We start from the raw sequence: 27,763 nt of genomic DNA, 5'->3' as shown, positions 1-27,763 counted from the left end.
AATCTGCAAATTCCAACCTTATCAGAATATATTAGTCTAATTAATGATATCTCCAGTCCTAGGTACATGTTTTCATTCACCCAGACAGGGATTGCTTCATGTTATGCTAGCCTGATACTGTTGACCTCAACCCTTCTCTATTTATTCTAACCCCCATCCCAGAAGGTGAGGGTTGTTCCTCCAGGTCGTGTTGAGCTTCGCTGGAGGACTGCAGCAGGTCTGAAACAGAAATGTTGGCATGGGAACACAGTGGCACGTTGAAGTGTCAAATCACTGGAAGGTTGGAGTCATTTTTGTATACAGAATTTCATAAAGCAGTCACCCAGTCTGTTTTGTCTACACAATATAGAGGATTGTGAACAGCCAATACAGTGACTACATTGAATGAAGTGCAGGTAAGTCACCGCTTCACTTGGAAGATGTGTCTGAGGCTTTGCAGTGAGGAGGTAAACAGTCAAGTGTTGTACCTTGTTTGAACGGGTGCCATGGAGTTGTTTTGGGAGTCAAGCAGGGCATTCTGGAGGAAACGATGCCTACAAAATGCTGACAAAGAAGGGGAGGGAAATACAAGTCTGGTGGTGGCATCCCACTGGAGGTGCCGTATATGGCAGTATATGATCCTTTGGATGCAGACTAGTAGGGTGGAAAAGTGAGGATGGAGGAGTGCTGGCAAATGGACTGGATATCCCTATTAATAAGTCACTTAAGACTTACTAATTGCTTGTTGCACTTGCGTTGTAAGACAAATAATGTGTGGACCTTAAGTGGAGACTATTTGATTACAGGAGTAAAGTCACAGTTGTATAAAACCTTTAACTCCTCAAATGGAATATCGTGTACAGATTTGGTCTCATTACCTGCCATACAAGGAGTGAATGAAAGATTCACCAAATAAATCCCCAGGATAATGGAACTGCCTTATAAAGTTAAGATTGTGGGTCTCTATTCCCTAAAGTTTCAAAGATTGAGGAGTGACCTCATTTGAAACTTACAAAATTCTTACAGCGTGTGATCAGGTGGATGTGGAGGCTTAGGCTGGGAGCACCATATTAGTTTAAAGAGGTATGCCACTTAAGACCAAGATGAGATGAATTTCACGATGAGGGTGATGAGAATCTTTGGAATGCTGTGTCCCAGAGTGCAGTGTGTGTTCAAATGAGAAATCAATTTGGAGACTAAATTTCACAAGGGATATAGAGATAGTACAGGAACATGACAGAGGGATGGGTAATCACCCAGTCAAAATAATGGGATGGCAGAGAAGGCTTAACAACACACCTGTTCCTATGTTTGCCTGCCTGACACGTGGTAAGCTGATAGGCCTTTCCCAGCAGAAGCAGGATGGGATCCTTAACTGGGCATTAAAGGACTACAATTGGCCCACCATGGTGCAAGTCAGCAGATTGTCTCCCCACCACTAGTAAAATTATAATGATGACAAGTGAGTCGGCAACAACTATGACACCTATTGGACTTTGTGTTCTCATGCCTTCAAATCCACTAACTGTGTTACATCCAGTGCACAGATCATGTCTTGAATTATATACAGATGAAATGCCATCTGAATAAATTGAATCAACACTTAACTTTTATGGTCTCTCCAGGGAACTGTTCCCTAGACAAGCCACTGACCGACATTATTCTTGCGGATTCATTTTGCATTTACCATTCCACCGTTTAAACAAAGCATGTTCTCTAGTTCTGTATCAACAGCTTGATTTGAAATTAAAACATCATAACTGACATCACCACTGACACATACTGCTTTAAAAGTGAAAATTAAAAAAAACAGCAGTGCAATGGGTCACTGAAATAATGCGATAATGTGACCATTCTTGGTAAAAAGGCTGCAAAGATACTAAGTATGTTATAAGGTTAATCCCTCTGTTAACCCTATGATAGTCCCTATAATGTTAATCAATGGCATTACAATACTAAATCATTCCTTTCACAAATCCACTTTGATAATCTTTAGTGATTTTATTTCTATCCAAGTGGTCCATATTCTCTCTTTAGGGAGGCTTTGTATAATTTTATACTCGTGACAAATTCACAACTTACCTTCATGCAGTCACAAACAACTTGCCACTACACAATGATTTCTGGAAGATTTATGCCAGAATTTCTGTAATTTTCTCTTTAATTCTTTAAAAGATTTTCAAATGCATTTTACCCAACTCAAGTTCAAGTTTCCACACCTATTAGACAACCATGCTAGTAGTAATATGAATGGTGATGAGAAACATTGTCTCTTTCCTTACCCACTTCACTTTCCAGATAATTTTAGTTTTATTTAAACCTCAAAAAGGAGACAGCCAAGGCAAATAACATATTTAGCATCTTTGCAGCCTTTGTATCAAGAGTTGTCACATTATCACATTATTTCAGTGACCCATTGCACTGCTGTTTTTGATTTCCACTTTTAAAACAGGATGTGTCAGTGGTGATATCAGCAACTCAGCCTCCCAAAATACAGGCTTATGGCTATGAATCCAGGATACTACCCAAAAACAGTGAACAAAAACAAAATTGCCAGAAAAGCTCATCAGGTATGAAAGCATCTGTGAGGAAAAAGAGAGTGTTAAAACTCCAAATTAATATTTACTTTGAATTTTAAATTTGCTTTGAGAGCCAATGTTAACAGGCATATATTTTCCCCTAAATTCAGCCATTAATCTTCCCATTTTGAATATCTTCAAAAATGGAGACGATTTTAATAAACATTGTAAACATAATCTTTACTTCTGAATAAGATTTCATAGTACTTTTGTTGAATGTGTTTTAGAAACATCATTTAATAACTTTTGAATCCAACACTTCCTTCTTTCTGTACAATTTTTCTTAATTTCTGCAAAACTGGATATTTTGAGTTAAGCTGTCCTCTGGATTGTAAATTGCTATTGTGCAATAATAAAGTTCATCCAGGATGTTAAACAAAGTTATGAGATGCATCCAGTATATTCACATTATTTTGAGCCATTAGCCAGGAGACAATTGTATTTTCTATTCTGCTGAAAGCATGTGGAGTTTGCTTTAAGAGAAGCATGGAAGGAGAGGGGAAGGGAGGGGGAAGAAGGAAGAGGTAAAGCGGTAATGATGAGAATGTCTCCTGTTAACATTCAACTGTCAGTCAACTTCTTCCTTTCCCTGGGCGACGACAATAGATTTTGAGTAAGCACAGACACTGGATAGTGGAATAGGATGTACTGATAGTTAGTGTAGTTTAGCTGGATGTAAGGGATTTTGATTTCTGGCTTTTTCTTTTAACTCCTTTGAAGAAAATGTTGAAAACCATGCTCCTTTGGTTCATTAATCATATTTTGCCTACCTATTTTGCATGTTAAACAATACTTTCCACTGTATCTCAGCACATGACGATAATAAATCAAATCAAGACGCATGTCAAAGAATTCATGAAATTACAGTTCCCTAATCCTTTGAAAATATTGGTTTATACAGTTTAAAAAAAACACTCCAGAACTACAACTACCCAAACAAAACTCTGATTCAACTGTTTATGGATTCTTAAAGGTGGCAGTTGGCTTTAATAACCATGATCTTTCACACTGCTGTAGTTAATAAGTTCTTCAAACTATGTTCATTGCCATGAAGCGGAAATGCCAGTATTGGACTGGGTCAGAAGTCTCATGACACCAGGTTATAGTCCAACATGTTGATTTGAAACCACCAACTTTTGGAGCACTTTTAAAAAACAAAATAGCTGGTGATTTCAAATAAACATGTTCGACTATAACCTGCTGTCATGTGACATCTGACAATGTTTATCACAGGAGCCACCAAATTTAAACTTTAATCACGTTGTTGACATCATTACTTTCATTTATTCCTCTGTATAATCATTTCTTACATAAAACACTCGGACACACAAAGCAGAAGACTAACCATGCTTTCTTCTCATGGCACTTCAAAGCCATCCTGTTTATATTAAAAAGTCTTGCTCTAAGATAAAAGGAAGTTTGCTCATTAATCCTTAGCTCTTCAGGGCATCCAACAGCATCTTATTACATTCAGTTTCAGACTCTGAATTGCATCAAATTGAGGTCTTGCAGGTTTAGCTTCATTCCAAATTATAGTTAGTTGATGATTAATGTAATTTTTTTTAATATAAAAGATTGTAAATACTTGAACAAATGGCACGTGTGTGCAGTATGTGTACTAAGTCAGAAACCTAATATTAGATTTTCAAATCAACAGGGTTTGAGATAGAAAGATTTGCATTTTGATTGTTAAAAAAAATTGAAAAGGACTCCCTCTTTCTACCTTATTCACCTTTCCCATTTATTTCCCAGATCATTTCTCAGCTCACTGTTCAAGAAAGCACTTACAATTCATGGAACTTGCATCAACCCAGGAGACTCACCTGTGTAAAATGGAAAAAAAAAGCTTTCTGCAATCCAGCCAAGGTTGAGACACATAACCTCAGATGCCCATCCATCAGGCTGGAACACAAGACTATGCAGAGTAATTACATTTTTTTTGTTTTTTTTAAATTTAACCCATTGTTCTAGTCAACCTGTTCAGATGTTAATACACAAGTCAGGAGCAAAATCCATACCTCTCAAATAAGGGTAGGCACACTATTGCTGCACCACCGTGGGGGGCTCATTATATGAACATCGCAAAATTTCTTATTGTAAAATTTGTTTCAGGTATAACAAAATAATAAATTTATTCTACATTTTTACACTTGAAACAAACTAATACTTCCTTTTAGACGACTGTCAAAAGGCTAGTGCTAGGTGGTGGTGATGCTATGTTTGAAACCTGTTGCATGAACTGAGGCATCAAATTAAGCTTTTATTTTCACACAGTACAAGTTAAAAATTATTTGCAAATTAAACTGTGTGAAGCTATGAAAGTGGGACTAGGCTAATCAACACTTGTAGCCCCTTTCAATATTCAAATCAGTCACTGCTAATCTCTACCATAAATACACTTAGTCAAAAGTGATACACATATCCTTTGATAGCCTGTTTAAAGCCTGGGGTTAGACTAATTTTTAAGTTTGACTTAACTTTCTACAAATGTAGTCACAATCTTCACACAGTTGGATTTATTTTTGGCTTAGTTCACTTCTTAAGCTCTTGCTTGAGAAGCTTAATAGGTATTTGTATGCAACTTACGGAATAAAATCACATTACGTTGGTCTCTATTAAATGTGTAACAAATGCCAGGTGGTTGTCAGGTTGGGGGAATAGTTTCAGGTGTAAATATTTTGGAAAATGCTTTCATAAATTTTCCAAAGAGATGACCACTTCAGGGTATTTGTTCAACTTCTTGATGACATGGATGGCAACTTCCTCTTGAAATAGCACAAACATGGAGACCATATCTTAGCTACCTTCAACTCTCTGGATCATCATGGATTAAAGCCAGAACATTTTGCATGACAACAGCAGCCTCAAGTCTACTCCAGCTGCAAGTCCTTGATTTTGTGGTAGGCACAGGATTTTGTGGCACAGCTGTATTCTGCAGCAAACATCACCATGAAGACAGAATGAAGGAAGCTCAAATCCATTAAACAAACTGACTTGAATTATATCTGGCACAAAAGAAAGACTGTTATGGCTGCTGAAAGTCCATCTTTTCAGCCGCATATTATAGGAGGTCCCCACAGAAGTATCCTCGACCTGAAAATTCTTGACTGCTTCACAACCAGCTTTTCCTCCATCATAAAGTTACAAGGGAGGACTTTTCTGATGACTGCCCAGTATTCAGGTTTGGGCTGTTAACAGTCAAAACATTCAATTGAGTGCCAGACAATGATGATGACTGATATTCCAACCATCTCTTGACATTAAACAGTATTGCCATCTCTGAATCCGCCAGCATCAACATCCAGGGGGTCACCCACTGACCACAAACTTAAAAACTAGACAGATACATAAATATTGTTACGGCGAGAGGAAGTCAGAGACTGGAAACTCAGCAAATATCTCACCTCCTCAGAGCCTGTCCAGCACTTGCAACAAACAAGTCAAGACATATAATGGAATACTCTTCACTTTCCTGGATGACTGAACCCCAACAACTACGTGGTTAACCTTTATGAAGGACAAAGCCTGCTTGACCAGCACTCCCTACCACCTCAGATGACTGTGGATCCAGTATCTAATATTCACATGTATTGCAGCAATTCATCAAGGCTCCAATGATATCCTCACCTAAACATGATATCTCTGGACACCCAGAAGGACAAAGGCAGCAGTCAAGCAGAGGACCATCATCTCAAGGCAAAACACCAATTTGAGTTGAAAGTACACTTCTATTCCTTCATTTCCACTGGGTCAATATTTGGAACTCCCTTCCTAACAGCACTGAGTGTATCCCTAACTCCACAGATTAAAACAGATTAAGAAGTCAGCTCACTACCATTTTCCCCATGGTGATTAAAGATGAGCAATAAATAATGGTCTAACCAGCGATGCTCACATTCCATGAATTATTAAGAGAAATATCATTTAAGCTTTTCCATCATTCAGTAGTAATATTTGCCTTCCAAAGTGAAATTTATTAAAAACTGTAGACTGTAAAATTCCTAACAATTACCCATTTTATTGGCTGTCAAAATGAAATTACCCTAACATACTTAGAAAAACAGTTCGTACATTTTCTGCTTTTGAGTAAGCAACAAAGTGGAAACCTATCCTTTTCGTAGTTTGTAGCAAATAATATTTTTAAAAGGTGCAGGCCTTTAGAGTTGCTACTTGAAATAAAATAAAGTTCCCAACATTTTGCTGAATATCAACAAAATGTTTTTGATACCTTAAATAGAACAAGTACCCTCAGGGGTTGGAGTTTTGTGTTAAGTTAACTGCACATATTATTTAGCAAGCTCAAACATTACTATTTTCTTTCAATGTACAAATCAGTTTAAGGTTTTGAGCTTTTATCCACACAATATGGTGTAAATAAGTTGCGTTCCAAACAAGATTCCTAAATTTCCTCATATTAGGAATTGTTGGAAAGTCAGAGTGTTGGGAGGATCCAAGTAGAAGGCTTCTGAAAACACCAAAATGTTTAACTGGACCAAACATTCAGCCATGTCTGGGAACTTCAGTCTGCCACCGAACCTTGGAAAAACTGCTCACTTGCACTGGGGTCTTCAGTGCTGTCTTCTTGTTCCTGTAAGAAAAGGACACAATGGTAAAATTTGCAAGCAAGTTCTGAAAACCTCATGAGAAAAAACAAACCCAAAAAGAACTGCAGATGCTGGAAATTAGAAATAAAAACAGAAATTGCAGGAAAAGCTCAGTAGGTTTGACAGTATCTGTGGAGAGATAGCAGGGTTAATGGGGAGTCCAGTGACTCTTCTTCAGAACAGTTCTGAAGAAGGTCACTGAACCCAAAATGTTAAGATAATAAAATGTGAGGCTGGATGAACACAGCAGGCCAAGCAGCATCTCAGGAGCACAAAAGCTGACGTTTCAGGCCTAGACCCTTCATCAGAGAGGGGGATGGGGAGAGGGAACTGGAATAAATAGGGAGAGAGGGGGAGGCGGACCGAAGATGGAGAGTAAAGAAGATAGGTGGAGAGAGTGTAGGTGGGGAGGTAGGGAGGGGATAGGTCAGTCCAGGGAAGACAGACAGGTCAAGGAGGTGGGATGAGGTTAGTAGGTAGCTGGGGGTGCGGCTTGGGGTGGGAGGAAGGGATGGGTGAGAGGAAGAACCGGTTAGGGAGGCAGAGACAGGTTGGACTGGTTTTGGGATGCAGTGGGTGGGGGGGGGAAGAGCTGGGCTGGTTGTGTGGTGCAGTGGGGGGAGGGGACGAACTGGGCTGGTTTAGGGATGCAGTAGGGGAAGGGGAGATTTTGAAACTGGTGAAGTCCACATTGATACCATATGGCTGCAGGGTTCCCAGGCGGAATATGAGTTGCTGTTCCTGCAACCTTCGGGTGGCATCATTGTGGCAGTGCAGGAGGCCCATGATGGACATGTCATCAAGAGAATGGGAGGGGGAGTGGAAATGGTTTGCGACTGGGAGGTGCAGTTGTTTGTTGCGAACTGAGCGGAGGTGTTCTGCAAAGCGGTCCCCAAGCCTCCGCTTGGTTTCCCCAATGTAGAGGAAGCCGCACCGGGTACAGTGGATGCAGTATACCACATTAAGCAGAGGTTCACCTGCACATCTGCCAATGTGGAATGTCATCTTGGGGCCTGGGATGGGGGTGAGGGAGGAAGTGTGGGGACAAGTGTAGCATTTCCTGCGGTTGCAGGGGAAGGTGCCGGGTGTGGTGGGGTTGGAGGGCAGTGTGGAGTGAACAAGGGAGTCACGGAGAGAGTGGTCTCTCCGGAAAGCAGACAGGGGAGGGGATGGAAAAATGTCTTGGGTGGTGGGGTCGGATTGTAAATGGCGGAAGTGTCGGAGGATAATGCGTTGTATCCGGAGGTTGGTAGGGTGGTGTGTGAGAACGAGGGGGATCCTCTTGGGGCGGTTGTGGCGGGGGCGGTGTGTGAGGGATGTGTCGCGGGAAATGCGGGAGACGCGGTCAAGGGCGTTCTCGATCACTGTGGGGGGAAAGTTGCGGTCCTTAAAGAACTTGGACATCTGGGATGTGCGGGAGTGGAATGTCTTATCGTGGGAGCAGATGCGGCGGAGGCGGAGGAATTGGGAATAGGGGATGGAATTTTTGCAGGAGGGTGGGTGGGAGGAGGTGTATTCTAGGTAGCTGTGGGAGTCGGTGGGCTTGAAATGGACATCAGTTACAAGCTGGTTGCCTGAGATGGAGACAGATGTCCAGGAAGGTGAGGGATGTGCTGGAGATGGCCCAGGTGAACTGAAGGTTGGAGTGGAAGGTGTTGGTGAAGTGGATGAACTGTTCGAGCTCCTCTGGGGAGCAAGAGGCGGCGCCGATAGAGTCATCAATGTACCGGAGGAAGTGGTGGGGTTTGGGGCCTGTGTAGGTGCGGAAGAGGGACTGTTCCACGTAACCTACAAAGAGGCAGGCATAGCTGGGGCCCATGGCCACCCCCTTAGTCTGTAGGAAGTGGGAGGAGTCAAAAGAGAAGTAGTTGAGTGTGAGGACGAGTTCAGCTAGGCGGATGAGAGTGTCGGTGGAGGGGGCCTGGTCGGGCCTACGGGACAGGAAGAAGCGGAGGGCCTTGAGGCCATCTCCATGCGGAATGCAGGTGTACAGGGACTGGACGTCCATGGTGAATATGAGGTGTTGGGGACCAGGGAATTGGAAGTCCTGGAGGAGGTGGAGGGCGTGGGTGATGTCACGGACGTAGGTGGGGAGTTCCTGGACCAAAGGGGAGAAAATGGAGTCCAGATAGGTGGAGATGAGTTCGGTGGGGCAGGAGCAGGCTGAGAGGATGGGTCGACCAGGGCAGGCAGGTTTGTGGATTTTGGGAAGGAGATAGAAACGGGCCGTGCGGGGTTGGGGAACAATGAGGTTGGAGGCTGTGGGTGGGAGGTCCCCTGAGGTGATGAGGTCGTGAATGGTGTTGGAGATGATGGTTTGGTGCTCGGGTGTGGGGTCATGATCGAGGAGGCGGTAGGAGGTGGTGTCGGAGAGTTGGCGTCTGGCCTCGGCGATGTAGAGGTCAGTGCGCCATACTACCACTGCGCCACCCTTGTCTGCGGGTTTGATGGTGAGGTTGGGGTTGGAGCGGAGGGCTGCCCGTTCTGCGGGGGAGAGATTGCAGTGGGTGAGAGGGGTGGAGAGGTTGAGGCGGTTAATGTCTCGACGGCAGTTGGAGATGAAGAGGTCGAGGGAGGGTAGGAGGCCTGGGGGTGGTGTCCAGGAGGAGGACTTGTGTTGGAAGCGGGTGAAGGGGTCAGTGGAAGGAGGGTTGGGTTCCCGGTTGAAGAAGTAGGCATGGAGGCGAAGACGGCGGAAAAACTGCTCTTGGACATCCCTTGACCGCGTCTCCCGCATCTCCCGCGACACATCCCTCACACCCCGCCCCCGCCACAACCGCCCCAAGAGGATCCCCCTCGTTCTCACACACCACCCTACCAACCTCCGGATACAACGCATTATCCTCCGACACTTCCGCCATTTACAATCCGACCCCACCACCCAAGACATTTTTCCATCCCCTCCCCTGTCTGCTTTCCGGAGAGACCACTCTCTCCGTGACTCCCTTGTTCGCTCCACACTGCCCTCCAACCCCACCACACCCGGCACCTTCCCCTGAAACCGCAGGAAATGCTACACTTGTCCCCACACCTCCTCCCTCACCCCCATCCCAGGCCCCAAGATGACATTCCACATTAAGCAGAGGTTCACCTGCACATCTGCCAATGTGGTATACTGCATCCGCTGTACCCGGTGCGGCTTCCTCTACATTGGGGAAACCAAGCGGAGGCTTGGGGACCGCTTTGCAGAACACCTCCGCTCAGTTCGCAACAAACAACTGCACCTCCCAGTCGCAAACCATTTCCACTCCCCCTCCCATTCTCTTGATGACATGTCCATCATGGGCCTCCTGCACTGCCACAATGATGCCACCCGAAGGTTGCAGGAACAGCAACTCATATTCCGCCTGGGAACCCTGCAGCCATATGGTATCAATGTGGACTTCACCAGTTTCAAAATCTCCCCTTCCCCTACTGCATCCCTAAACCAGCCCAGTTCGTCCCCTCCCCCCACTGCACCACACAACCAGCCCAGCTCTTCCCCCCCCACCCACTGCATCCCAAAACCAGTCCAACCTGTCTCTGCCTCCCTAACCGGTTCTTCCTCTCACCCATCCCTTCCCCCCACCCCAAGCCGCACCCCCATCTACCTACTAACCTCATCCCACCTCCTTGTCCTGTCCGTCTTCCCTGGACTGACCTATCCCCTCCCTACCTCCCCACCTACACTCTCTCCACCTATCTTCTTTACTCTCCATCTTCGGTCCGCCTCCCCCTCTCTCCGTATTTATTCCAGTTCCCTCACCCCATCCCCCTCTCTGATGAAGGGTCTAGGCCCGAAACGTCAGCTTTTGTGCTCCTGAGATGCTGCTTGGCCTGCGGTGTTCATCCAGCCTCACATTTTATTATCTTGGAATTCTCCAGCATCTGCAGTTCCCATTATCTCCAAAATGTTAACCCTGCTTTCTCTCTACGGATGCTGCCAGACCTGAGTTCTTCCAGGAAATTCTGAAAACTTCAGCTGTTTCAATACAGATCTTTGTAACTGAGCAGGGTACAAGTCACAAGGTCAATTAAGGATGAGGGAAAAAAATTGCTGGCCTCACCCACATCCCTTGAAATAATTTTCAAAAGTCTTAAGATGTATTACACAGCAAAGTAACTCAACTGAATTATAAATAATAAGTGTATCATTTTACTAAGTTAATTCCATTTTGTTTTGAGTTGCAAAGATAACCAAAGGAAAACAAAGTAAAAGCTGAAAGGGAATATGTTAAAGCCTAGTACTCATTTATAGGAGTATGTAATCTTGTGTTTACAGCATAATTAGCTGCTGGAAATTAATTGCTTCCTCCTCTTTAAGTATTACTCAATTTGGGATTCCACAGGAGTGAAGAAGCCTGTATTATTTCAATCAAGTACCTATTCATTATTGAACAGTACACGTGTGTAGATTATTCAATTTTAGGAGGCATCATAGCTAAAACTTGATCTTATTATTACATAGATAACAAGGTGTAGAGCTAGATGAACACAGCAGGTCAAGCAGCATCATAGGAGCAGGAAAGCTGACGTTTTGGGCCTAGACCCTTCACCAGAAATGGGGGAGGGGAAGGGGGGGGGGGGAGGCAGAATGAAGATGGAGAGAGGAGACGATAGGTGGAGAGGAGACAGACAAGTTAAAGGGGCGGGAATGTAGTCTGTAGAGGTGAGTGTAGGTGGGGAGGTAGGCAGGAGATAGGTCAGTTTGGAGAGAACGGACAGGTCAAGGGGGCGGGATGAGGTTAGTAGGTAGGAAATGGGGGTGCGGCTTGAGCTGGGAGGAGGGGACAAGCTAGGCTGGTTTTGGGATGCAGTGGGGGAGGGGAAGGAGGGAGGGGAGATTTTGAAGCTTGTAAAATCCACATTGATACCATTGAGCTGCAGGATTCCCAAGCAGAATATGAGTTGCTGTTCCTGCAACCTTCGGGTGGCATCGTTGTGGCACTGCAGGAGGCCCAGGATGCACATGTAATCTGAGGAATGGGAGGGGGAGTTGGATCGGTTCATGACTGGGGAGGTGAAGTTGTTTATTGTGAACCGAGCGTAGGTGTTCAGCAAAGCGGTCCCCAAGCCTCCGATTGGTTTCCCCAACATAAAGGAGGCCACAACGGGTACAGCAGATGCAGTATACCACATTAGCAGATGTGCAGGTGAACATCTGCTTGATGTGGAAAGTCTTCTTGGGGCCTGAGATGGCAATGAGGGACGTGGTGTGGGGACAGGTCTAGCACTTCCTGCAGTTGCAGGGATAAGTGCCGGGTGGGGTGGGGCTGGAGGGGAGTGTGGAGCGTGGAACATGGAACGGACAAGGGAGTCACGGAGAGAGAGGTCCCTCCAGAAAGCAGATAAGGGTGGGGAGGGAAAAATCTCTTTGGTGGTGGGGTCGGATTGCAGATGGGCATAATTGTCGGAGGATGATGCGTTGGATCCAGAGGTTGGTGGGAAGGTACATGAGGATGAGGGGGATTCTTTTTTGGTTGTTATTGCGGGGACAGGGTGTGAGGGATGAGTTGCGAGAATGTGGGAGACACGGTCAAGGGCGTTCTCGACCACTGCAGGGGTGGGGGAGTTGCAGTCCTTAAAAAAAAAAACGAGGACATCTGAGATGGAACGTCTCATCCTGGGAGCAGATGCGGCAGAGGCAAAGAAATCAGGAATAGGGGATGGCATTTTTGCAAGGTGGGTGGGAGGTGGTGTATTCTAGGTAGCTTTGGGAATCAGTTGGCTTGAAATGGATATTGATTTCTAGGTGGATCACAAGCTTCAAAATCTCCCCTCCCACTACCGCATCCCAAAACCAGCCCTGCTCATCCCCACTTCCTTAGCCTGTTTCTCCTCTCACGTATCCCCTCATCCCAACTCAAGCCACACTCCCATTTCCTACCTACTAACCTCATCCCACCCCCTTGACCTGACCTATTTCCTCCCTACCTCCACACCTACACTCACCTTTACTGGCTCCTTACCCGCCTCTTTGATCTGTCTGTCTCCTCTCCACCTATCTTCTTCTCTATCCATCTTCAAACCACCTCCCCCTCTCTCCCTATTTATTTCAGAACCTCCCTTCCCCTCCCCCACTTCTGAAGAAGGGTCTAGGCCTGAAATATCAGCTTTTGTGCTCCAAAGATACTGCTTGGCCTGCTGTGTTCATCCAGCTCTGCACCTTGTTATCTCGGATTCTCCAGCATCTGCAGTTACTATTATCTCTTATTATTACATACTTGGCTTTCAAGCCACAGACTGAATCTGTCAATTAAAGCTGATTTCAATCTGCTAAGATGGTTTTAATATATTTAGTTCTTGGTCAATTAGATGAATAAGGAATACAAGATAACATCATACCTAAATTACTTTAATGTGTCACTAATCAATCATGGAATACAAGTATCTTAGAGGAGTCCTGATCATTAAACTGAAGGAGAATGGGTGTTGGGGGCGGGGGGAAAAAAGAAAACATACCACTGGAAAATTCCCTTACAAGGAAACCATATTTCACTCACCTTTGGTTCTTTGACTTCAAAATCCTCTCCATACTGAATGGAAAAATCAATATGCTGCAAGACTATGTTAATACATTCTTCATCTGAACGATCAAAAGGCAAAAAACGAACCATACTGTAGTCATCAACCTTAAAAAAAGTTATTGATGTTCATAAATATAATAATGTTTTAATAGCACCATTTTGACATAATGTGGAATGACTACAGAATTTTCACAATAGCATTTAACCAAGATTTAATAATACATTAAGAAACAGCATGCAAAATGGAGTGGTATAGTCACTCAGTGGTTAGCACTGCTGCCTCACAGCTCCAGGGATCTGGGTTCAATTTCGGCCCGAGGCGACTGTCTGCATGGAGTTTGCACATTCTCCCTGTATCTGCATCAGTTTCCTCCAATAGTCCAAAGATGTGCAAGTTACGTGGATTGGCTATGTTAAATTGCCTGTAGTGTCCAGGGATGTGCAGGCTAGGTGGGTTAGCCACAGGAAATGCAGGATTACAGGGTAGGGTGGGGTTGGTTGTGTCCAGGTGGGATGCTCTTCAGAGAATTAGTGTGGATTTTTTAGGCCGAATGGCCTTTTTCTGCATTGTCAGGTTTCTATGACATGAAATGTGGAATGTTCCTAGAAAAAACACTGGTAACTTTTGTATTGTTCTCAGAAAGCTCAAAATACTGCTGCTTTTAAAAAAAGCTCAGTTTAAAATCAACACTGGATTCTCATTGGTATCTTGGGTTTTATTCAGTAAACTGGCTTGAAATTTTACAGTCGTGGTATATCTATGGCATATGCTAATACCTTGTCCCTGATTTGCTCAGAAATAACAGCATTGGTATGATGTTGGTGAGGCCTTTTCTGGAATACTGTGTGCAGCTCTGATCACCCTGCTGTAGGTAGGACATTATTAAATTGAAGAGGGTTAAGAAAAGACTCACCAGGAGGTTACTGGGAACAGAGGGTTTGAATTATAAAAATAAGCTGGATAGGCTAGAACATTTTTCACTGGAGTTTAGAAGGTTGAGGGGTGACCTTATAGAGGCTTATAAAATCATGAGGGGCACAGACATGGGTCTTTTCCCAAGGGCGGGGGGGGTTCAAAACCAGGGAGCATATTTTTAAAGTGAGAGGTGGAAGTTTTAACAGGATACAAGAGGCAATGGTTTTACACAGAGTAGCTCGAATGTGGAATGAACCGCCTGAGGAAGTGGTGGATGCAACTACAATTACAGCGTTTTAAAATATATGAACAGGGAAGGTTTGGAGAGATACCGGCCAAACTCGGGCAAATGGAAATAGTTTAGTTTGGGGACATGGTCAGTGTGGATTAGCTGATTCGAAGGGTCTGTTTCCATGTTGCATTACTCTCTGACTCTATAAAGCTGTTACAATCAGTAATTTTACATCTCCATCCTCCAGTTATTGAAACTCAACCAATGGAAACAGTTCCCCTTATTTACTCTACTAAAACGCTTTCATCATTTTAAACACTTACTAAATCTTCTCTCAACTTTCTCTGCAAACACTAACTACCATGCCTGTTAGTGTTTTACTAGTGTTACATCATTTAATTGCACAAAGATAGTCATTAAATAAGCAACATAAAATGATTTTTGTAGGATTTTTTCAGATAAGCTAATTCAAATAGAGAACTTTTGATGTTAATGAGAACTTGGCTTTTTTGATGATCATACAATTCTTACCAATTCACAAATTGCTTTGGTTAGCTTTTTGAATTTCTTGCTTTTCCAAGTCTCAGTTGAGTCTTGTATCAATGAATACATATCAGGGTCTAAATACCTTTAAAGGAAAGAATATCAGGAAATATTATTGACATAAATGCCCAAAATATGGCAAAAAGTTTCTAGGAGCAGCATCCAAAAGGTTTGATAGTCGTTTCTAAAGTGAATTTGCAATTATACTTACTTTGCTGTTTTAAAGACTCCATAAGAAAGTGACTATAATTTATTGGAAAAACTAATACAATTTTAGCATTGCACATCTCAGTATTTTCTGACCTGAGGCAACCCAACTTGCTTCCAGTTGCCCTCTGTTATTGTTGAGAATTGCATTCAGGGGATGAAACTGCAAACTGTATAATCATAAGGTTACAGTCCCTGCCACAGACTTGAGCACAACATCCAGGCTAACACTCTAGTGCCATCTTTTGGATGAGATATGACACCAAGGGCTTGTACCCACCTCAATCTGTTTAAAAGAAAATTAAGAAATTCTCCAAACTCTTGGAAAAATTTCTTTCACAAATCAACAAGACCAAAACAAACTAACTATTTGATTATTACACATTGCTGTTAATGGGCCTTTACCACACACTGATTAAACCATTCCCTATACTACAATTAATACACTTGAAATGCGCTATAGAGTTCTACGTACATCTTAAGGTTTGAAAGGTGATGCATAAACACATATCCATTCTTTCATTGAAAATATCACAAATATCGTAAAAAGCACTTTCTTCATTAAGCGTACCCTCAAACAGGCAAACATGTAAAATACTTTGCTAGAAAAAATTTGCAAACTCTCCCACGAGAATAATGTTTTGTCATAAATAAGAAAAAATACCTCCCTGTTATTTGCCCATCAGCAAAGTCAATTTTTGAACTCAGCTTTAAAGACAGGAAAATTATCACAGTTGGGCCCAATTCCTGCCCCAAACCCAACAGATCCATATAATGCACTCTATTATTAGGAAGAGCATGCTGACAGAAAGAGGAAAAATGGAATATTTTACAGGCATGACAGCAATCCCAAAATAACCACTCTACCAACAAGGATGAAGAGCAACTGAGTGTCTCTGCCAGCCACCATCATTTCCCACCTGGCAAGTACCCAAAAAATGCCCTCATCCTGAAGTGTGTAATAATTTAACAGTATGCAGAATATAAATGATTTCTTTATTCAAATATGTTCTTTAAAATAAGTGTCAAGGTGAAGAAAAGGCTGACTTGTGAAAAGTTTCAGTCTAATGCACAACTAAATTTTGAATGCTCCTAAATGAAAATCTCATCTAGCCTGCATAACAGATAATTCCAAGTACACCATTTTTTAGTCAAGTGACATCTATGTCCCCCAAGTGGATAAAAAGAATTCCAAATATACTATTGCTCAAATTAAATTTTACATATGATATATGGAAAATTTACTTTGGCCATGTGGCATCACAAGAAAACTCTAAAGCTGCATCAATAATTGAACTGTAAATTTTTAAAATATTTAAAAAATAAAATTAAAATAATTTTCAATCAGAACAGAATCTAAAAATGGTCAATATAAAAAGCTCAACAAAATGTGAGGCTGGATGAACACAAGAGGCCAAGCAGCATCTCAGGAGCACAAAAGCTGACGTTTCGGGCCTAGACCCTTCAGAGAGGGGGATGGGGTGAGGGTTCTGGAATAAATAGGGGGAGGGGGAGGCGGACCTAAGATGGAGAGAAAAGAAGATAGGTGGAGAGAGTATAGGTGGGGAGGTAGGGAGGGGATAGGTCAGTCCAGGGAAGACGGACAGGTCAAGGAGGTGGGATGAGGTTAGTAGGTAGCTGGGGGTGCGGCTTGGGGTGGGAGGAAGGGATGGGTGAGAGGAAGAACAGGTTAGGGAGGCGGAGACAGGTTGGATTGGTTTTGAGATGCAGTGGGTGGAGGGGAAGAGCTGGGCTGGTTGTGTGGTGCAGTGGGGGGAGGGGACGAATTGGGCTGGTTTAGGGATGCACTTGGGGAAGGGGAGATTTTGAAACTGGTGAAGTCCACATTGATACCATTAGGCTGCAGGGTTCCCAGGTGGAATATGAGTTGCTGTTCCTGCAACCTTCGGGTGGCATCATTGTGGCACTGCAGGAGGCCCATGATGGACATGTCATCTAGAGAATGGGAGGGGGAGTGGAAATGGTTTGCGACTGGGAGGTGCAGTAGTTTGTTGCGAACTGAGCGGAGGTGTTCTGCAAAGCGGTCTCCAAGCCTCCGCTTGGTTTCCCCAATGTAGAGGAAGCCACACCGGGTACAGTGGATGCAGTATACCATATTGGCAGATGTGCAGGTGAACCTCTGCTTAATGTGGAATGTCATCTTGGGGCCTGGGATGGGGGTGAGGGGGGTGGTGTGGGGGCAAGTGTAGCATTTCCTGCGGTTGCAGGGGAAGGTGCCGGGTGTGGTGGGGTTGGAGGGCAGCGTGGAGCGAACAAGGGAGTCATGGAGAGAGTGGTCTCTCCGGAAAGCAGACAGGGGTGGGGATGGAAAAATGTCTTGGGTGGTGGGGTCGGATTGTAGATGGCGGAAGTGTCGGAGAATGATGCGTTGTATCTGGAGGTTGGTGGGGTGGTGGGCGAGAACGAGGGGGATCCTCTTTGGGCGGTTGTAGCGGGGGCGGGGTGTGAGAGACGTGTTGCGGGAAATAGGGGAGACGCGGTCAAGGGCGTTCTCGATCACAGTGGGGGGAAAGTTGCGGTCCTTGAAGAATTTGGACATCTGGGATGTGCGGGAGTGGAACGTCTTGTCGTGGGAGCGGATGCGGCGGAGGAGGAGGAATTGGGAATAGGGGATGGAATTTTTGCAGGAGGGTGGGTGGGAGGAGGTGTATTCTAGGTAGCTGTGGGAGTCGGTGGGCTTGAAATGGACATCAGTTACCAGCTGGTTGCCTGAGATGGAGACTGAGAGGTCCAGGAAGGTGAGGGATGTGCTGGAGTTGGCCCAGGTGAACTGAAGGTTGGGGTGGAAGGTGTTGGTGAAGTGGATGAACTGTTCGAGCTCCTCTGGGGAGCAAGAGGCGGCGCCGATACAGTCATCAATGTACCGGAGGAAGAGGTGGGGTTTGGGGCCTGTGTAGGTGCGGAAGAGGGACTGTTCCACGTAACCTACAAAGAGGCAGGCATTGCTGGGGCCCATGCGGGTGCCCATGGCCACCCCCTTAGTCTGTAGGAAGTGGGAGGAGTCAAAAGAGAAGTCGTTGAGGGTGAGGACGAGTTCAGCTAGGCGGATGAGGGTGTCGGTGGAGGGGTCTGGTCGGGCCTGCGGGACAGGAAGAAGCTGAGGGCCTTGAGGCCGTCTGCATGCGGAATGCAGGTGTATAGGGACTGGACGTCCATGGTGAAGATGAGGTTTTGGGGGCCAGGGAATTGGAAGTCCTGGAGGAGGTGGAGGGCATGGGTGGTGTCACGGACGTAGGTGGGGAGTTCCTGGATCAAGGGGGAGAAAATGGTGTCCAGATAGGTGGAGATGAGTTCGGTGGGGCAGGAGCAGGCTGAGAAGATTGGTCGACCGGGGCAGGCAGGTTTGTGGATTTTGGGAAGGAGATAGAAACGGGCCGTGCAGGGTTGGGGAACAATGAGGTTGGAGGCTGTGGATGGGAGGTCCCCTGAGGTGATGAGGTCATGAATGGTGTTGGAGATGATGGTTTGGTGCTCGGGTGTGGGGTCATGATCAAGGGGGCGGTAGGAGGTGGTGTCGGACAACACCTCATCTTCACCATGGACGTCCAGTCCCTATACACCTGCATTCCGCATGCAGACGGCCTCAAGGCCCTCCGCTTCTTCCTGTCCCGCAGGCCCGACCAGTCCCCCTCCACCGACACCCTCATCCACCTAGCCGAACTCGTCCTCACCCTCAACAACATCTCTTTTGACTCCTCCCACTTCCTACAGACTAAGGGGGTGGCCATGGGCACCCGCATGGGCCCCAGCTATGCCTGCCTCTTTGTAGGTTACGTGGAACAGTCCCTCTTCCGCACCTACACAGGCCCCAAACCCCACCTCTTCCTCCGGTACATTGATGACTGTATCGGCGCCGCCTCTTGCTCCCCAGAGGAGCTCAAACAGTTCATCCACTTCACCAACACCTTCCACCCCAACCTTTAGTTCACCTGGGCCATCTCCAGCACATCCCTCACCTTCCTGGACCTCTCAGTTTCCATCTCAGGCAACCAGCTGGTAACTGATGTCCATTTCAAGCCCACCGACTCCCACAGCTACCTAGAATACACCTCCTCCCACCCACCCTCCTGCAAAAATTCCATCCCCTATTCCCAATTCCTCCTCCTCCGCCGCATCCGCTCCCACGACAAGACATTCCACTCCCGCACATCCCAGATGTCCAAATTCTTCAAGGACCACAACTTTCCCCCCACTGTGATCGAGAACGCCCTCGACCGCATCTCCCGTATTTCCCGCAACACGTCTCTCACACCCCGCCCCCGCCACAACCGCCCAAAGAGGATCCCCCTCGTTCTCACACACCACCCCACCAACCTCCAGATACAACGCATCATCCTCCGACACTTCCGCCATCTACAATCCGACCCCACCACCCAAGACATTTTTCCATCCCCACCCCTGTCTGCTTTCCGGAGAAACCACTCTCTCCGTGACTCCCTTGTTCGCTCCACACTGCCCTCCAACCCCACCACACCCGGCACCTTCCCCTGCAACCGCAGGAAATGCTACACTTGCCCCCACACCTCCCCCCTCACCCCTATCCCAGGGCCCAAGATGACATTCCACATTAAGCAGAGGTTCACCTGCACATCTGCCAACATGGTATACTGCATCCACTGTACCCGGTGTGGCTTCCTCTACATTGGGGAAACCAAGCGGAGGCTTGGAGACCGCTTTGCAGAACACCTCCGCTCAGTTCGCAACAAACTACTGCACCTCCCAGTCGCAAACCATTTCCACTCCCCCTCCCATTCTTTAGATGACATGTCCATCATGGGCCTCCTGCAGTGCCACAGTGATGCCACCCGAAGGTTGCAGGAACAGCAACTCATATTCCGTCTGGGATCCCTGCAGCCTAATGGTATCAATGTGGACTTCACCAGTTTCAAAATCTCCCCTTCCCCAACTGCATCCCTCAACCAGCCCAGTTTGTCCCCTCCCCCCACTGCACCACACAACCAGCCCAGCTCCTCCACTCCACCCACTGCATCCCAAAACCAGTCCAACCTGTCTCCGCCTCCCTAACCTGTTCTTCCTCTCACCCATCCCTTCCTCCCACCCCAAGCCGCACCCCCATCTACCTACTAACCTCATCCCACCTCCTTGACCTGTCCGTCTTCCCTGGACTGACCTATCCCCTCCCTACCTCCCCACCTATCTTCTTTTCTCTCCATCTTCGGTCCGCCTCCCCCTCTCTCCCTATTTATTCCAGAACCCTCACCCCATCGCCCTCTCTGATGATGGGTCTGGGCCCGAAACGTCAGCTTTTGTGCTCCTGAGATGCTGCTTGGCCTGCTGTGTTCATCCAGCCTCACATTTTGTTGTCTTGGATTCTCCAGCATCTACAGTTCCCATTATCTCTAATATAAAAAGCTCTATTTCTGAAAAAGTACACAGCACGTATGAGGACGCACATTACGATGTGTTATGTGAAAATGCATCCAGATACAATACAAAGTTCTGCTTACTTTTCAACTTCTTTTTTCGCTTTTTTGTTAAGTAAATCCATTTTTGTCATGATGTTGACCTGAGGAATTTCCAAAGACACCATAGCACTGAGGGCTGCCATAACACCTGAAACAAACTAAGAAAAGTACAAAGTTAATACATCTGCACATTTTACAATAAATGTCAAACTTATACCAAACATCATTTGTAAATGTTAACATCCTAGACCACACTCCCAGAACTGGTTAAGATTCAATTAAGTACCAGTGACCTGTTTAAGGTAGCTAAATTGTTATTTGATATCCCAGTTACTTGCTAAAAATATAATGACAAGACTCCACAATTTTAATCAAGCAGAAAAAGTTCACTGTATATACCATAACAGAGCAGGTGGTAAATGCTATGTGCCCTGTACTCAAATATCTAAAATTAAAATAAACGTGAATTAACAGGAAAATTTTGATCAAGGGCATGACAAATTGCACCTTAAATAGCAGAGCAACAAAGACATTTCCCATGACTTCCTCATCAATTCACCTGCATGAGTGATTACACAGTCAGAGAATCTTTAAAACTGTCTCGCTTGAGAGAGATTTCAGATGTTACCTTTCGAAGGCCTAGCTTCTGATTTTTGATTAAAAGCTTGTCACAACTCAGACTGGATTCATAGTGCTGTATTTCAGCATTTAATCAATGACAACAATTCCAGCTCTGTAGCTGTAGTGAGAAGTTCATTACTCAAGATTACCTTTGCCTCAAATGTCAGTTTCATGAACAAGCAACTGTTGCTTACAGGATTTTCATTGTCCAACTGACAATTCTCTAGCAGACAGCACTTTTCCCCCTACTCCACTGGGCTGATACGTATCTACAGTCACAGGAAGAATGACCACTACAGCCCGGTTCTGTGGAATTGTATTCCAAGATGATTCACTGATTTCAAAAGAACAGGACAGCAGAAAAATACAATAAAAGTTGGGGACAACGGGAGGTATGGATCATTGGTTTTACTTTGTTGCATGCCACCTAATAAAAATATCAAAATACTTAAATCTGTCTTGTAATAATTAGTTACAAGTACTTCAAATGCAGTGCTACAGGATTATTATGACATTCTGATCAAGTAGTTATGACCCCAGCTGATGTTATTAGCAAACAAGTCAGATCCCTGACAGGAACCTGGCTTGATAGATCATATTTTGATTTGTTTTGATTTTAACAGAGTGGTCCCTCACTGAAACATAAGCATGCAATGCTGCAGAATTTGGCTTAACAATAAAGCAGAAGTTCATTAATTGGAGAAAAGATAACAGAATAAAGCAAAAAAGATTGCTAAATTATAAGTCTCATTAATCACAAAAGACTTCACTATAATTTGAAAAGAAACAAAACACACCCCTGCAAAACCATCCATTCAACACTCACACCAGAACCCCTGTATCTAACACCTAAGAAAGGTTTTAAGTCATTTGTGACTTTAAACTTTTTGACTGAACTGCAGGAAGAAGCTATCGTACACCTGCTTAGGTGTCCTCAGCTTCAGGTAACGTACTTCATTATAGATCCTTCCCTTCTCAGGAACACTGGTCCTCAGAGCCATCTTATTCCAATAACTTCACAGGACTGCTCAAAACTCAAAATAAAAGAAAAACAAAAAAAACTTCCTCTCTAAGCTTTGGGTTTTTGCCTTAAATTAAAAATAAATTTCACATCTCTAACAAATCTCGAGGCCCCATTACTTTGCCTTGCTGGGTTGCAAGGCAATCTAAAATAAACAAAAGTTCCATTGTTGCTGCACAGAACCCATTCACTTCAAGCCAGGCCCCAAATCCTGTTTTAAAAGTAATCATGGCTACAGAAATATTACGATTTAATTATTAAACACCAAATACAGAAAAGCCACAAGTTACTAACTAAAAAACCAAAAATTTATTTATAATAAATTATTTTAAATACAGCAAACTTTTTATTAACTGGCACCTATGAGGCATCAGTATGCCAGCTGATCAAATATTTCAGTCGATCAAGAGCACCACTTAATGTAAAAACACAAACTAAGTAATAGAGATATAATTCAGGGGACATACACATCGCTATAACACTTTATTCACAGCATAAATCACAAATAATAATAATGCAACTGTGCCTTAATTAAAAACTTACCAGCAGAAAGCGTTCTCACTTGCACCCTCAACTGACAATTTGGACATTGCAGAGATCACAATAACATAGTAAACTACCAGTATGAGGTATTCAATTTTTCCCAGTTTATCGAGTGTGCCAGTTCATAGGGTGCTGGTTAAAATAAAGCTTGCTGTATATAAATCCCAGTTCACATTACATAATGAAGACTACCTTAAATGACTCCACCATAAATTGAGAGTCAACAAGAAATACCCCACAGACACGAAACTCCCATTGCTGCAACTGTTCTACTAGCTGCTTCATTATTGGAAGATGAGTGTATAACTCAATTTGACCTGTAATGAATGAATAAAAGCAGGTCAGGGTACAAACCATTTGGAGAACCAATAATCAAAATTTATGACATATAATGGACTCAGTTACAAATTCTCTCAGAATGGCTTTTGTAAAAAAAAAGTATAGGGGATATCAACACCAATGTTTCACGAATCAGCACCTTCAGGAGAAAAACACAACCAGGAAGAGCTTGAAATTGGTATCCTAGAAACTCAATACAATTTGTTCCTTTGACTGATATTCTAAATGAAAGGCTATTACTGTGTCACGATTATAATACTTACTGTACACAATCAATACACAAGGCTAAATACAATAAGTTAAATGTGCCTACAGCCAAAACAAATTTAACTTACAAACAGGGATGTAAAGTAATCAGAAAACTGCCCAGAGAGGAGAATTTTGCTTATGGCAGCAAAGTGTCACTTCGTTTCCACCACATTAAAGTGGTGCAAATATATTCGATAACAGCATTCAAAAAGGAGGCTGACAGAGTGTAAATAATTTGGTAGCTTTCCAAAAATCTGCACAGCCACTAAGGGCATCCTCTGGGCAACAGTTCTTCAATTTTCTTCTTTAAGATTCCAAACATACAGCAGGCACAGTAGTATACTTGATTGATTTTGGTGTTTGTAGTTTTGGCCTCTTTGGGAAGCCTTCATCTATTCCAAACCATGATTAAGATTGGATGGCAAGTCTAAGGTGCACAGGGCACAGGCCGAGGGTGGGAGATTGGAATGTTATGCACGTGGGTCAAGGTTGAAAAGTCTGTCTTGTCAAGTGAATGAGGAAGATGAAAGGGCCAAAACGTGCAGCTGCAGGTGTCTACGTGTGAGCACGAGTGATGCCAGTGGCTTGCAGGGAACGTGCCTCTCTGGGTGCCCCTTAAATGCACTGCCAGGGCCTTCAGCGCCTTATAGTAACGGGTGCATTGGCTTGCAACCCCCTCCCCCACCTACATATTCATAATATTCCATATTCTACGTAAGATTCCACCCACCTGGACAATCAAAGAGTATATAGTCATCTTCCACATGTCCTAGACAATCTGCCAGCCAATCAAAGTTGTTGGCAAAGTACTCCATACAGAAAATCAGCCCACCATTTGGGCCAAACTTCAAGGAATCATCTTCCATCACATCATCTACTTGTATGAGCTCCCGAATATCTAATCAAAAAAGGATAAATTACACGAAAGTAATTTTCAAAAAAAAAACCATATAAAACAAAATACATTTCTCAAAATTAGTAGGGCTGATACTTTTTTTGCAAGCAGCTCAGCATTTTCAGTTTTCATTCAATTATCTAGTAAGACCCTGTGAAGATAGGGATAATTATCTGCTTTTTATTCATTCGTGGTATGTAGGCAATGGTGGCTAGGTCAGCATTTATTGCATATCCCCAGTTGCCTAACAAAGGTAGTGGCGAGTTGCTTTCTTCAAAAGCTGCAGTCTTTCAGGTGTGCAGACATTCATAGCACTGTTAGGAGGGGATCTCCAGAATTATGAACTGGTTAAATGAAGGAGTAGTGATATATTTCTTAGTCAGGAAGGTGTGTACCTTAGAACTTGGAAGTGGAGAGATCTCCATGCATCTGATTCCCTGTCCTTTCCAACTTGTAGAGTTTGAAGGTTTGGAAGATGTTGTTGAAGAAGCCTTGGTGAATTACAGCATCTTGTAGATGGTATCGTGTTGCCATTGTGCATCAGTGGTGAAGGAAGTAAATGGGTGAGCTGCCAATCAAGCCAGCTAATTTGTCCTGGACGGTGTCAAGCTTAACTGCTATTTCACTTACACCCAAGTTTTACAACACAGTTCTGTCTTGTTTCCCTAATGCATGCCCATCATCTACAGGGGTTGAGTCACTCATCAAAACATTCCTAGTATCTGACCTATTCTCGTAACTACTGAATTTATTTGGCTGGTTCAGCTCAGTTTCTGGTCAGTGACAAACCCTAAAATGTTCACTGTGGAAGATTCAGCAATTCACGATTAAATAGCAAGGGGTGATTGTTAGATTCTTTGTTACTGGAGATGGTCATTGCCTGGCATTCATGTGACATGAATGTCACTCGCCACATAGGAGTCCAAGCTGGGATATTTTCTAATCTTATTGAAAATGGACACTGGTTACTTCAGTATCTGAGCTTAATTTTATGTGATCATATACGAATATCCCCGTTTCTACCCCAATAATGTGCAAAGCGCATACAGTCTTCACATACTTTAGCTGGAAAAGCAAATTTCAAAACATCATATTTTGCTTAAGTTTTCAAGATGAATTGCAAAGTCATTAGTCAACTCACCTGCCAACACAGGATAGTCAAAGTATTCTGCAGCAGGGTCAAGGTTCACCACCTGCACAGATCGATTCAACACCTCACAGTGCTGCTGCATCGTGGAACAGTAAGTACTCTGAAATTAAAAGTGACAAATCCACCTTCAAATTGCATGTAAAATATATAAAATGAAAGAACTCAAAATCTCAAGTATCTTTCTTTTATAACTTAATTCTAGCTTGGTAACTAGAAATTTGTAAACTCTTTAACAAGAATATGTAAATCGTAGAATCACGGAATCCCTATGGTTTGGAAGCAGGTAATTTGGCCCATCGAGTCCACACTGACCTTCTGAAGAACATCCCACCCAGATGCAGCCCCCCTCTCTATCCCTGTAACTGCATTTCCCTCAGCTAATCCAACTAGCCTACACATCCCTTAACACTATGGGCGATTTTCCATGGCCAATCCAGCAAAGCTGCGCATCTTTGGACTGTGGCACAAAACTGGAACACCCAGTGAAAACCCACGCAGACACGAGGAAAATGTGCAAACTCCACACAGACAGTCAGCTGAGGCTGGAATCAAACGCATGTCCCTGGCACCGTGAGGCATCAGTGCCAACCACTAAGCCACCATGCTTCATTTCACAGATGAATCTAGTAATGTTCATCAGTCTACATATATTTAGAGGTTTGGTTTAGTAACGAACTTTGATTGCTTCAAAAAGATCAGACAGTATCATTTTACCAATCTAACGATAGTTACTTCCAAAACCTACCATATAATCTTTTGCAGTCACAAAGCATAAAGAACACAGAAGCATATTGTAAAACAATTCCATCAGGAGGTTCAAATTATTTTGTCCCAAATTGTTGTATAAATCATAAAAACAAAATCCAAAATAAGATTATTGTAATCACCAACACTTTTATAACCAAAAATATTGGGTTTTTTAAGTATTTGTACCAAGGATCAATTAAAACAACACAGCCAAAGAAGTTGGCACAATGATTTACTAGATATAATTTTCTTTAAGTCTGTTGACCAATAAAATTCATGAACTGCATTAAAATAGCCTTTCCCCATTAAAGAAGACATATAAATCAGAGTTAGAACACCAGCAATGGAAAGCTATTATTCTGAGGGCAGCCTGGACAGATCAGAATTAATTCTATGGGAGAGAGAGTAGGATTCAACACTTTCAAAACAAAAAAAAATTATGACCCATAAACAGACATGGTTGCTGCCTTAGGTGCTAATCAAGGCTCATCACTTTCAAATTATCAATTAAAGTGTATACAAGGGTGAAAAAAAAAGATTCCTAACAGCATTGTTGGAAGCATGGAATGTTTGAATACAAAGCTACAGCGAATAGCAAATTTTAATCAAAAATTGATAAATATTTGAAGTAGAGAGAAATGTGGAGTTTAGAGAGAGGGTGCAACGTGGTGGAATTACTCAAAACATGTCAAAAGGGGTACAAACTTTCATAGCTCTAGTTACAGGTTTTGTGAAAACTTCTTTAGTCTCATGACAAATAAACACATTTACAACGAATTAAGACCATTGTACGAATAAGCGTACAATATTATGATAACAATCTTTAATATTGCGGGAGGTTCCCTGACAGTATTACAGCTAATGATTATCAAAAAATCAAGGAGTCTGTTTTGGCCAATCCCTTTACGGCATAATTTTCATATTTTTCACACCAGTGCGCTAAATAAAAGCACGCTCTTGTTATTGCCGAGATCGAAATGCCGTTAAATACCTTCCCGCTGCCGGCAGGCCCCATCACAAGTTGAGCGAAACGAGGCATCTCTCCTGCCACCTTTACCCATAAACTACATAGATAGAGATCCGGGTACCCACACCGAAGGGTCTAGACCCGAAACATCAGCCTTCCGGCTCCTCGGCCTACTGCGTGCATCCAGCCCTACACCTTGTTCGCCCACATCTACTACT

The 27,763-nt window shown here is 43.8% G+C and overlaps 1 protein-coding gene and 1 long non-coding RNA gene across 2 annotated transcripts in view; one reads left to right on the top strand and one right to left on the bottom strand.

The window, feature by feature from the left end:
- LOC125464156 (uncharacterized) overlaps nucleotides 1-6,707 on the top strand; it is an 8,194-nt gene extending 1,487 nt beyond the window's left edge. Inside the window, exons 2-3 of the long non-coding RNA XR_007249970.2 lie at nucleotides 163-395; nucleotides 4,311-6,707. This is a non-coding gene — a long non-coding RNA (uncharacterized LOC125464156). The remainder of the gene's footprint in view (nucleotides 1-162; nucleotides 396-4,310) is intronic.
- On the bottom strand, nucleotides 6,557-27,763 carry gpn3 (GPN-loop GTPase 3). The gene is made up of 8 exons (XM_048556293.2): nucleotides 27,570-27,763; nucleotides 25,823-25,931; nucleotides 24,517-24,684; nucleotides 23,391-23,515; nucleotides 21,056-21,171; nucleotides 15,348-15,444; nucleotides 13,645-13,773; nucleotides 6,557-7,146 (listed from the first exon to the last, which is right to left on the bottom strand). The coding sequence occupies exons 1-8, from the start codon at nucleotides 27,615-27,617 to the stop codon at nucleotides 7,078-7,080; spliced, it is 861 nt and encodes a 286-aa protein (XP_048412250.1). The 5' UTR covers nucleotides 27,618-27,763; the 3' UTR covers nucleotides 6,557-7,077.

The sequence above is a fragment of the Stegostoma tigrinum genome, chromosome 26, assembly GCF_030684315.1.
Source record: "Stegostoma tigrinum isolate sSteTig4 chromosome 26, sSteTig4.hap1, whole genome shotgun sequence".
NCBI lineage: Eukaryota > Metazoa > Chordata > Chondrichthyes > Orectolobiformes > Stegostomatidae > Stegostoma > Stegostoma tigrinum.
The sequence above is the reverse complement of the archived record's forward strand: the minus strand, read 5'-3'. Positions and strand labels throughout refer to the sequence as shown.

What these genes read in the sequence shown, in the direction of transcription:
- gpn3 (XM_048556293.2), bottom strand. Translation starts at nt 27,617, where the DNA reads ATGCCTCGTTTCGCTCAACTTGTGATGGGGCCTGCCGGCAGCGGGAAG. An exon ending in TGACTATCCTGTGTTGGCAG is followed by an intron (nt 24,685 to 25,822) that starts GTGAGTTGACTA and finishes TTTTTTGATTAG; the next exon opens with ATATTCGGGAGCTCATACAA. An exon ending in TTGAAGTCAAAGAACCAAAG is followed by an intron (nt 7,147 to 13,644) that starts GTGAGTGAAATA and finishes CTTTTCTTACAG; the next exon opens with GAACAAGAAGACAGCACTGA.